Source organism: Morone saxatilis, unplaced genomic scaffold (assembly GCF_004916995.1).
Source record: "Morone saxatilis isolate NCDOM2014 unplaced genomic scaffold, NCSU_SB_2.0 Contig12, whole genome shotgun sequence".
NCBI classification, from domain to species: Eukaryota; Metazoa; Chordata; class Actinopteri; family Moronidae; genus Morone; species Morone saxatilis.
In genome coordinates, this window is record NW_023339674.1 from 7,857,667 (window position 1) to 7,869,766 (window position 12,100).

A 12,100-nucleotide genomic window follows, 5' to 3' on the forward strand; every position below is an offset into this window, starting at 1 on the left:
TGCAACAGGATGAAATGATTAACTAACTGAGCTCTGTAATGTGAGCACAAGCAGGCAACTTTACATGCCTTTTCTTCCCTTTTACGAAAACTTTATTGTCCACAATGTGGAAATTTGTCTTTGGTTTCACTATAATACATGTCATAAAAACCTAAATAAAGACACACAACTCACAATACACTATACACAATATCAGTTACTGTGCAAAAAACTGAGAGCAAAGTCAGGAGCACCACTCTGTGTCCTAGTCTACCGGATCCCACTTTCATTTATTCCCTTGACAGTACTTGGGACAAATGATATTTCTAGCCATCGGCCATAGCCACACATTTAATATAATTTTTCAGGGTAAGTGCAGAGTTTATATTTTGAAGGTTGTCTATCTTTCATATTACTTTAAAATTCATTCAGACCTCTAAGTTATGGTCTTGAACATATATATATTTTAAAATGTTTAGTGGCTTGCGTGTATAATTCAATATTTGTGTTGGAAAAACGTGGGTAAAAATAACCTAAAATACCTTATGGCACTGGATAACCGTGTGTGTGTTTGTCAGTTCTCCCCATGTGGCAGGTGTGTCTCGCTTCAGGTTTGGTCCTTCAGACGACATGCCACAGACCAGCTCGTCTTCGCACTCTGACCTTGGACAGCTCGCATCACAAGGAGGTACTCCACCTCCACAATGTCATGTAGAGTTACAGCTTTTGTATAAACAGCATTAAACACATTAAACTTTTTTCTTGTCTTCAGGTCTTGGTATGTATGAAAGCCCCTTGTTCTTAGCAACTCACGAAGAGGAGTCTGGTGGACGCAGCGTTCCCACTACACCTTTACAAGTTTCAGCACCAGGTATCTGTCTCTGTCAGTCTGAGATCGGTTTTGTTTATCTATGCACCCACCCTTTTCATCAACATACTCAACATCTGAAAATGATTAGTGGAAATGTTTGGATTTGGGAGCATCAGAACATCATTAAATCTTTATCTTGTTTTTATGTTCTTCTCTTCCAGTAACTGTCTTCTCAGAGGTGCCACAGTCTGACACCACTGAGCACGCCTCTCAGTCGGTTCCCATGGTGAGCACGTCCACACCGGGCCTGGTTGTGCCAGGAGCAGCCAGCACAGGGGACGATAGAGACAACATCTTCCTGGAGCCAGACACTGATAGGTGAGGCTCACTCCTCTCGGCAGTTTGTTAGTGTATTCTCATGTGTCTATTTTTTTTGGCTGCTGTTTAAGTTAAGACCTCTGGCTCTCCAGTCAGCTGGCTTTCCTCTGCCCTTCAACTGCAGCAGTAAATTATTTATTGCCATGCACACTTCAAGCCTGATACAAAATGGGACCCTTTCCTTATTTGCTAAAAATCGGTTTCTCTCTCTGCTGTTAATAACGATAGAGTCTAGGGAGTGCAGCGGATCACAAAACTCACAGTTCAGATTGTATCACAGTTTACAGTCACGGATTGGTCTCACTCCACGTCCCACCCACAGCACTATCTGATTGGTTATACGTCACGAGTAACAGCCTTTCAACACTGACGCTGCTGTGCCGCAGGCAGAGACAGTGGCTGCTCCAGTGAGCAGAGCTGTTTGTCGAGGGAAAGGCTCCAGATGTTTCCAGAGTTACAATAAACATCACAATTTTATTATCTATTTCTACAACGACTAGCATGTCAAGTTTCCCACAGCACTGAGAAGTCACAGCCTACAAGGTTTTACTGAATTGAAGTGAAAGCTTCTAAAACAGTTGCTTTTCATTGTGATTCAGTGAGACAGCATGCATCTGCCTTGCTCTTTTCACTGTAACACTGTAATTTAGGGAATTATTACTTTACAAGTAACAGCAGCAGTGAAAGTCTAGGTTTGAATTTGGTCCACGGTTCACATGCATGTTGAATTGTGTTGGGCAGTCTGTACAGATCAGGGATCAACTGTGATCCATAGCACCATTAGCTGAACCAAATATAAAACTCTACTGAAAGTGAGCAGGTTTATAAAACCTTCATTCGTGCTTGTTTATTCCAGGTCCAGTGCAGAAGTGTCAATGGAACCAGTGGTCTCACAGGGGGATATAGAGGAGCAAAGTCAGCAATCTGACAAGGCCAGCCCCTCCACTAGCCAGGAGCCCTCCTCCAGCTCTGCAGGTACAGTGTAGCCACATGACTGTTCAGCTCCCTGCTGTAAATTACTATTTTTATCATTTAATCTCTCTCCTTGTGTATCCTAATTAGTGTTCAGTTCTGACTGCGGTGGTGTGTTTTTTTTCTAGATACAAGCAGTGCTCCACCTAAACCCTCTAGACCTGGAACCAGCAGACAATTGCAGCGCTGGCCAGAAAACCGTGGTGGCCGCATGAAGAGAGGTAACATATGAAAGTACTCACACAAATTGGGTAGTAATGCAGCTAATGTTGCTTATTAGTGTGAAACTGTTCAGGCTCTCGTTAGCTCTGTGCTCATTTAATCCATAGCTCATTTTCAGGCTAATACAACAATGTGGTTAAAATTCATGAAGAGCATTTAATTGTCTTCAAAGTCTATCTGGCTAATTGTGTATTTCCAACAAAAGTATTGCAAATGGATTTTAAGCATTTGTTTATGATAATTGAAAGCAGGAGTAACAAAATGATGCTCTAAAGTTCATGTATTGCAAGAGAATAATTATTTTTCTGCTATAATACAGAAACAAAATCAGTAAACCCGGTAGTATCACTCTGATTTATCTTTGAGAGTTTTGCAATTAAACAGCTGGCTTCCATACACACACTTTTGGAACAATATTGTCATTTATTGTAAGGCAAATATAAAATTGCAGATTTCCGGTTTGATGTTTCAGGCTTGTAAAAAAACAAAACACAACTTTGAATAATAAAATACAATATTAACAACAGTCATAATGTAAACTTAAATCCTGGCAAAGCATTTGTTTCATTGTAATTACCAGTCAATGCAGTTAATATGTTTGTGTATAATAATTCAGTTTAATGTTGAGAAGAATAACAGGAAATACTTTCATTCTTTTACATTTCATACACATTTTATACAGCCACTGTACATCATTTTTATCAGTATAGCAGGCTTTGTTTTAAAAAAACCTTTTTTATCTCAACAGGTCAAGGATTTCCTCCTCGGGGTGTCCATGGAAGACGATTCGCCAGATGAAGCACTAATGAGAAAACCTGACACCATTATCGGATAACTTTTCATTCCCGTCAGAAACACATTTCCCAATCAGCGAGTTGAGATTCTGTATTCAGACCCAATAATGTTGTTGTTCTGAAGCTTGTTGTTTTTGCTTTTATTTTTAATGTGCTTGTAAAGTACTTTTTTTAATGAGTCCATGCTGAAGCAGTGTGTTTTATGAAGAATGTAATAAACTATTAGAAAAACACGACTCTCTCTGATCAGACTTTCTTTGGGCATTTGAAGATGTTGTTGCTCTGAGGTGACGTGTTGGCTGGAGGAGCTGCAATGGCGGGACGTTCACCATCCACCCTCACATTGTAGGATTTGGCTGCAAAACACAGAATGGTTGATTAGTTAATTAAGCAATTTAATATATGCATGGTATTTAAGATGTACTTTTTATCCGTGTTCCTGCCAGTTTCCCTTTTAGTGGACATTGGCAGAATTTTATGCATCTTCAGGCAGGCCTGTCTTCAGCTTTTGGCTGTGGACATGAATTCTAAGAACAGTAGTGTGTCTTCAGTGACATAAATGACTAGACAGACTCCTGACGTGACACATCTACTTTAGGTTTTAAACTGAGTGAAATATTTTCCTCAGACAGAAACTACAGCATTCTTTAAACTATAGGTAACATCATCAAAATGGAAACTTTTACTGTGGTTTCTCCATAATAAACTTGAGCCGTAGGTGAATGGACACCACCCTTAATGACCTTTACATCTGCCTAGTCCCCCACCCCACCCTGACACACACACCCAGACACACATGGTCCTCGTTAGGCATTTCAGACATGATGTGAATGAGTAACAAATGTCTTATTGCGGACAGAAAAGTGAAGGAGCTTTTGTTCTTTTGAAGATATTATGAACAGAGGAATGAAGGAAGCGATATTTAAGGAGTTAGGAGTTTCATTCTTCTGGGATCTTGATTTCAAAACCTTTGTGCGAGAAGGAGTTTAAACTAAATCTGCTCCCAAACCAAGAAATAACTACAGCACTGGTATGGACTGCAGACTTACATCTTGAGAAGACGTAGTATTTGTATCCCTCTGGCTCTCTGTTGCTCGGGACGGACACAGCAGCAGTGACGGTGGTGGGGAAACCTCCCCAAGATGTCCGGATGTTGACAGTTGGCCCCAGAAAAGACACTGAAAAAAAACAGTTAAGTGTAAAATTAGTGTATTTCTTAGTTGTTTTTTCTCACATTTTTGTATTTTTTATTTTTTTTTATATATATATTTTTTGGTTAATCCTCACAACCTGTCAGCAGTTCCATTCCCATGACCAGAACACAGGTCAATTCATTTCCACTTTGCCAATTATTTACCAGATGGACCTTGCTGCCCCTCTCACCCCCACAAAAGCATGACTCACTTACAACTACATGTGTTGTAACTCAAATAAAAACATGTTTACGTGAGTTTAAGTTAAATCTGTTAAAATGCTCAGCAAACACCCAGTAGACTCATCACAGTTACATCAATACAGGACCACACAAATGAGAAAAATATAATGTTTTGGTTAGGATGAGTGGCACAAATCTGATTTTTCTACTCATATTTGACTCACATCTGTGGTTTTCTTTTCAATTCTGATTGGGGCCACTTTCATATTTGGTCCAAATCAGATTACAGGTCTGATGTTTTGCAATGTGACCTCAGTGTGAGCAGTCGTATCAAAATTGCTGTGACTTTTACGTCACTCTAGATCAACATTAATCATGCGAGTCACTTCAGGTTACACAAGTTAAAAATATTTCTGGTCCCGTATAGTTACCTGCTTGTCGAACAATTCGGTTGCGGACTGTGTAAACAGCATGCTGGACTTTCTTGCCACATGTTGGACTGGTGCCCGACTGGTATGAATATTTCTGGACCGATCCCCCTGGAAGAACCATGAGCATATGAGTATTTAATGAATAAAAATAAAAGTTTTACACTAAAAAGACATAAATACAATAACACCGAAGCAGTTCATCACCTCTCTTGAAGAAGTAAACCGACTCCCTCCTCCTCTGGTATTGAGGCACAGACAGAGCAGCTGTGATGTGGCCCCGAAGTCCATCAAAGCCTGTTTCAATGACCTTTGGGTATCCAGTGTCCAAAGCATCATTTTCAAATCTCCAGTATTGGGGTCCCTGCAAAGATCCCAAACCAAAATGTTAAATGCTCGGGCAACTATTTCCTGATTTAGTGCAAATGGTCACATCCATGAAATCCCTCAAATACCCTCATAAGTTCGTATTTGATACGTTTATTTACCTTGAAAATGTATGTTTTGCCCTGACAGTTGCAGCGGGTGAACACAGTGTCAATGGGGGAAGGGACGCCCCACACTTGTGTGATGCCACGAGCCGGACCAGGCACCCTGTTTGTACCCAGAAACCAGAAGTAGTGCCCTGAAAGAAAATGTTGTTACATAAGGTGGTCAATAACTATCAGAGTCATTTCAAAGTCTGTTCTAATTTTTGTATCAATTATATATTTTATTGTTATGTTTTCTATAAATTCTTTATTTCTAGGTCTGTACTTTTTAAGTAAAAGTACCAATAAAACAGTATAAAAATACTCCACCAACAAAATGGTGTTAAAGTACTTATTATTTTACTGTTGTAGCTAGTCCTGGTGCTGCTAGTTTTAACTTCTTTATTTACTGTTTGGTTCTTTAGTCCAGTGATTTCCAACCTAAGGGTCGGGCCCCCAGAAAAGGGCCACAAGATAACTGAGGGTTCAGATGAATAAAAAATACTGTATAATTCTATCTCTTCAAACAGTTAAACATAAATCACTGTGTAAAAATCACAATGTTTAAATGTAAATCACTCTTCACAGTACAATGTCTTATATTTTAAAAGCTCATCAAAGTTTTCTAATCCTAATTATATATATATAATAACTATAGTTGTCAGATAAATGTAGAGAAGTATAAAAAAATACAATATATCCCTTACAATATTGGATTTAATGTATAAAGTAACATAAAAAATGACTTAAGTTCTTGAGTAAATATACTCATATATACTAAAAATATACATTTTCCACCGTTGCTCTTTTATATTTTATTTAACTGGTTGGCTTAGCTCATGATACAATTGTAGGTCTGCTGACTGTGAACAAACTCAGCAGCAGCTGCCTGGTTGGCACTAACCTCTGAAAACCACAATTGTGCCGTTCCTCAGCGTAGTGACTCCGCTGACGGGCCGCCCACTACACAGATTTGTATCGTTGTTGTCATCTGGGAAAAAGGACATATTTGTGAGGAAACCATCTGTTTGGATAAACAAGCAATAATAGAAAAAACAAAAAACCTGCAATCACAGCCTGTGTTAAATGTAATGTTGTGCTCCAGGAGCTGTAAGGACTTTTCCTGCTTTGTGAACTTTTCTTTCCATTCTTTAAAGATTTATGTCCAATTTCAAAGGACTGTTTCATTTATATTGTGGGAAAGCAGCCACCTCTGTCACTTAATATAGTGTAGCTACGCTTTGAAGGAGGACTCTGTTGACCCACAGGCATAATGAAAAAACAACCGAGCTTATAAAGCAGGCAAGTAGAAATAAATATTTACTAGAAACTAAAGGCGTCCATGTTTTCAATAGTGTTAGACTCGTGTAAAATAAATCATTTATTAGCAGGAGCGGAAGGAAATGTCTTCTCTCAGAGTCTCAGAATTACTTACCTTGTGTTGAGAATCAGATCCAATGATAAAAACCTTCTTACCTGCTTGGTAGTTTCTCGGATCGTCTATGTTGAGAGTCTGTGATGTGTCCAGAGGCTTGGTCTCAGGCCTAGTCTCAGGCCTGGTCTCAGGCCTAGTCTCAGGCCTGGTCTCAGGTTTGGTCTCTGGTTTGGTCTCAGGCTTGGTCTCAGGTTTGGTCTCTGGTTTGGTCTCAGGCTTGGTCTCAGGTTTGGTCTCAGGTTTGGTCTCAGGTTTGGAGCTGGGTTCAGCCACAGTCGGTTTAGCTGGCAATGGCTTGTATGGCTCAGGTTTATCTTGAGGTTTTGTAGTGGCTTCAGATTGTGTGGGTTCGGTCGGGGTTGGGGTGACATTGAGTGGATCTGCACTGCTTACTTCTGGTGCAACATCATCTATAGTGTCATCCCGCACTGTATCTGCAGTTGTAGGGATGTGGGTCATCAAGGCATCAAGCTCTGACAAGTTCCCAGACCCCGCTGGAGAAACACTGGCGGTAGGATCTTCGAGGTCTCCCAGAGAAGAAGGAGAGCCTGTTGTGACATCTTGTGCGTTGATCTCAGCATCATCCAGTTCGGGATTGGATGGATTAGATGTGGGCACTGATGAGGTGGGGATGGTGGTGACCTGAGAGTTGGCCAGGATTGTGGAGGAGCCTGTGGATACTGAAGTGTCCATAGGTCGGTAGGAGGTTGTGGTTGTAACCTCTGGTTTATCAGAGGAGGCTAGAGTCGGTTTTATAGTCTGTATCTCAGGAACAATGTCATCCTCGGGCTGTACTTCTGCCTTCTCAAGCTCTGGGGTGTTGGCTGTGGGAGAATATTCTGTTTGGGGTACTGAGGTTGCAGCAGGCTGGCTGGAGCTGTTGTCAACTGCTGTTGTGGGCGGAGGGAGAGTTGTTCCTGAGTCAAGTGAGCTCGTAGGATCATCTGGAGGAGGAAAAACATCATATAAACTCTTACATTTACATTTAAATTGAATGTACTCAGGGGTAGTCAGAAGTATGTTCTTTAGAAAATGAATAACAGCATGTACAGATGGTGGCAAAGTAAAGGAAAAACCTGAATAAATGAGTAGATAACATACATGTAACAAATGCAGATGCTTTCATACATTGAATGGTTTGATAAGTGATGGTCCCTCCACACAAAATAAATATTTAAGCATATTATTTGCACAGTGTGACCAGTCATATGCCACTGGATCACATACCTAAGCTCTTAGTGGTGGGGTAAAGGGTGGAGGGGCTGTCATTGGCCTGTGTTGTTTCATCTGGGCGAGTCGTCTCTGTACTGAACTCTGGACCCTGTGTGGGTTCAATATCCATTTGATCCAGCAGGTCAGATCTAGACAATTCATATCCGCTGGTGCCCTCTTGGATTGGAGTTGCCTCCGTGTCCTCCCCTCCATTGTAGGAAACATCATCATTGGGAGAAATCTGGCTGTACATATCTAGAGGAATGTGAGAAGTGAGAAAAGATGTGTGTCACACTCATGAAACTTTACTGGAGGGAAAAAAAATGCTTCACTTCATTTATTATCCATGCACATCGCTGCCCACCATCACTGACAGCATTTTGAGGATATGAGGTTGGACTGACCAGTGGAATTAAATAGTAATTTGTGGGCAAAAAAAGCCAGAATTAAATAATATAAATCAGGGGCGTAGCAATAAGCAAAGCAAGGGAATTCTCCAGGGAGATATTTTTCCCATTTACAGCAGCTATGGGCACTATTTTTCAAGCCATTTACAATAAAAGAATACCTAAATTCTGTACATCATTTGGAAAAAACATGATAGTATACATCCTATATTGTATTTATTTGTTATGTCTTAATCATTCTGAAACCAGAACACAACAAATGTTGAGGATGACTAATATACTTGGCATTGTTTATTAAATGTTCTTAATCAACACTACCTCTTTTCCTGCCTTTGTTTTCTTTATCATGCACTGTGACATTCCAGACAGAAATGTCACAACACGTCTTCCTCCTGAGAGAGAAGTAACAAGGATGCAAGAGTATTTCCACCAACAAAACTATTCCCAGCCATTTACTGAATTAAAGCCTCCAAGAAAATGTTCTGTCATCCTTTCTTGGCTTCATTTGGTACTTTCCTCTCTTGTGACTGAGCCTGTGCCCGTAACCCTCCTACACACTCTTGACAACACTGCTTCCTTGTGTTTCTTTTGGCCAGCGAGGCTTGTGCACTTGGCTTGTTCTGGTGAGACTTGGCACCCAAAGAAAACCACAGCAAGCAGCCACACTGTGGCAGTCAACCATAGACATCTTCCTGCCATCTTCCTGACATATGCCTTATTACATCCACTGAGTTCGGCTCATAATTATCTTTGAAGTATTATAAAAGAAATGACTTAAAGAGTCAGTTTAGAAAGCATTGGTTTCTGTCACTGGAATCAAGTGGCAGTTTAAGATGTGTGTAAAGTTTTGTATAACTTCCTTGAGTACATTTTAAAAAACATATTCACCTGAATCGTCTCCCTCGCTGAATGTAGAAGGCTGCTCTACTGGTTCAGTCAGAACGGGCTCTGTGGAAATATTCATGAATAGAGGTTAGAGTGTAAAAAAACAAATTACCCTTAAATCCTAAATGACTGAAAATGTAAAAAATAAATAAAATCAATCTTTTCGCCAAGTCAGATATAAAGATATACCTTTGGGTTTTTTATCATTTACATTATGGCATGAATTAGTCTTCACTGGTGCTGTAGCACTGGATGCTCCATTGATTTCTTCTGTGGTAATTACCAAGACAGAAAATATTGTCAAATTTGACCCAATGCATCGATGCAGATTACTGCATGCATTGCATGCTACTCCACATGCTGGTGGACATGCATATTTATAACGTCAAAAATAATGCTAACTCCTTTGCACTTCATGCACATGTACTGATCTCAGGTGAGGGCTGACTTGAACTTGCAGCCATGCACTCAAACAACTATCACTGTATTTGCTGGTCATGTAGCAAATGACAGTCACATTTTTAAAAGAAGACCCCAAAGATGTACGAGCACTTTTAAGGATCAGAACAGCAAATATCATGGTGATACTACTGAGTATGAAACTGTGACGTAAACCTGATAACATGCAGAAAATAACGCATACACACACACAATCATGCTGAATTTGTCGGACAAGCCTTACCTTCTGCATCACAGTGGCTTTGGTAATCTGAACAACACTGATTGTACTTTATGCAGTCTGAGTCGCAGCTACACAGCCGACCTCTTTTGAAGTTTTCTCCACACCGTCCTTTACACGAGTTTGCTGTTGCACACAAACACAGCAGACTTAAGCAAAACAGGCCCACTGATTATATTTGATTTATATAATTATTTAGTTTGAAATATTCAGACAATATATAAAAATGTTGCTCTCAGCACTGATGGGGGTTGGCAAAAAAATCAGTGCAGACTTGGAAAATCTGTTATAAACTGACAAAATAATGTTTGACACAAAATGATTAGGTATCAGTTTCTTAGTTTTTCTGTTACTACAGCAGTACTACATAGCAGTTTGAATTAGTTTAAATCTTACATTCTCAAGCACTTTTGCCTACATTTTTCTAAAATCCAATGTATTATTATTATTATTATTATTATTATTATTATTATTATTATTATTAATTTAGTTTGTTTAAAATTTTTATTCTTTTTTAGTCTGACCTTTATCTCTTTTACTCTGCTCTTTTTTATTTTGTCTGTCTTGCTTTTAGCTACTCTGTACAGCACCTTAAATATGTGTATAAAACGTGCTTTATAAATAAAACAGCCTTGCCATAATAGTGACAGACTGATACGTATATCAGGAGAGAAAAGTCTCACCTGTGGTGCACTGGGATTCAAAGTCTCTGCAGCACTCTCCATAAGACAGGCAGGTATAATCACACTGGCACATGTAACCCCTGTAGTACTCGCCACCACATCGTCCTTTACAACTTGCTGTTTATGAGAAAGAGTACACGGAGACAGAAAGAAATGTCAGAGAAAGACATGCTGTACGGATAATATGGCATCTGTGGCTTGCATCTTAAAATGCATTATTTTTATCTCCAACAACAAAGTCTACTTCAGGACATAGTCTGTAAATAATATAACTGTGCCAGGAATTGATTTCTGTACTGGCAAATACAGATACATATGTTACCCCTCTGGTAAATAATTATCAACAGAGTAAACATGAATGAGTACAAGCACAGAAAACACACAATACATTCCAGGAAAGCCATCAAATCCTCTGTCAATCAGAATACATTTCAGTTTCTCTGTTGAATACAAACGTCACATAAATTATACTCACTCTGAGCAGCACTTAATGTGAAGGAACAAGCCAGAAAAATAACAGCACAAAGTACAGCAGAAGACATCTTTCTGTAAATCTGAAAGTAAGCAGACACACAGACAATAAATCCATCACATTCCTCTAGTGCATTCATGTTCATAACTGAGAGATAAAAGAGGAAATAAAAAGTGACCTACGTTATTCGAGCCTCTGTCAGAATCCTGCCTGAAGGTTCGACTCGGCTGCTTTTAAAAGGCTGAAAGAGAGACCGGCTGACTTCCCGTTAATTGACAGATCCGGTCTAATTAAAAGTAGTGATCTCACAGGCTGTAAGGGAGGATCCCCCAGTCCGGCCAGACCATAGGTCTAGACACCATGAGTCCTCACAAACAGCTGGAAGCACATCAACACACTTCTGTGCCAGACAGACGGCTGACTTCACACACCTCTGAGCAGAAGAAGAAAAAAAAAGTGGTTGTGACTTGCTGTTCAGTCATAGATGGGTGAACTGGACACCTTCACATAATCACAGACCTTGGTTTGTCAAATCAATACCAAATGGACGGACAAATAACTCCGCGGAAGCCAAGTAGTTTCTGTAACTTCACAGTCGGCAGGGTGTTTCATAGTTTAGTCTTTAAGACAGATGTTTGTTGTAGGCTACTGTTTCTATGGTTACTTGATATTAGAGTCATATAGCCTTAGTTTATCCCTCTGATGTTTATCATCATGTATCATTGTATGTTATGGTTATACATGATAATACATACAGAAGTAGCAATACCACACTACAAGTAAAAGTCTTGCATACAAAATTTCACTCCTAATGAAAATGGACTTTGAGTATCAAGAGTAAAAGTATTCGTTAGTTAATAATAGTTAGTCAATATTATATTATTGGATTATTATTAAT

The 12,100-nt window shown here is 39.6% G+C and overlaps 2 protein-coding genes across 3 annotated transcripts; one reads left to right on the top strand and one right to left on the bottom strand.

Moving 5' to 3' along the window:
* The first annotated feature begins 108 nt into the window (after nt 1-108).
* Nucleotides 109-3,392, top strand: LOC118321673 (nucleoprotein TPR-like). Of its 2 annotated transcripts, none has more exons than XM_035653112.1 (6): nt 109-667; nt 752-850; nt 1,012-1,168; nt 2,025-2,143; nt 2,269-2,361; nt 3,117-3,392. In XM_035653112.1, exons 1-6 carry the CDS (start codon nt 610-612, stop codon nt 3,158-3,160), a joined length of 570 nt encoding a protein of 189 aa, XP_035509005.1. In that variant the 5' UTR covers nt 109-609; the 3' UTR covers nt 3,161-3,392. The 2 variants fall into 2 exon arrangements, with proteins under 2 accessions (XP_035509005.1, XP_035509004.1); XM_035653111.1 differs by having other exon boundaries at nt 113-667; nt 3,111-3,392.
* prg4b (proteoglycan 4b) lies at nt 3,378-11,589 on the bottom strand. The gene is made up of 13 exons (XM_035653110.1): nt 11,385-11,589; nt 11,206-11,284; nt 10,731-10,847; nt 10,051-10,173; nt 9,372-9,431; nt 8,092-8,331; nt 6,906-7,808; nt 6,334-6,420; nt 5,448-5,584; nt 5,167-5,323; nt 4,963-5,070; nt 4,206-4,334; nt 3,378-3,512 (listed from the first exon to the last, which is right to left on the bottom strand). Exons 2-13 carry the CDS (start codon nt 11,270-11,272, stop codon nt 3,403-3,405), a joined length of 2,238 nt encoding a protein of 745 aa, XP_035509003.1. The 5' UTR covers nt 11,273-11,284; nt 11,385-11,589; the 3' UTR covers nt 3,378-3,402.
* Nucleotides 11,590-12,100: the final 511 nt, after the last annotated feature.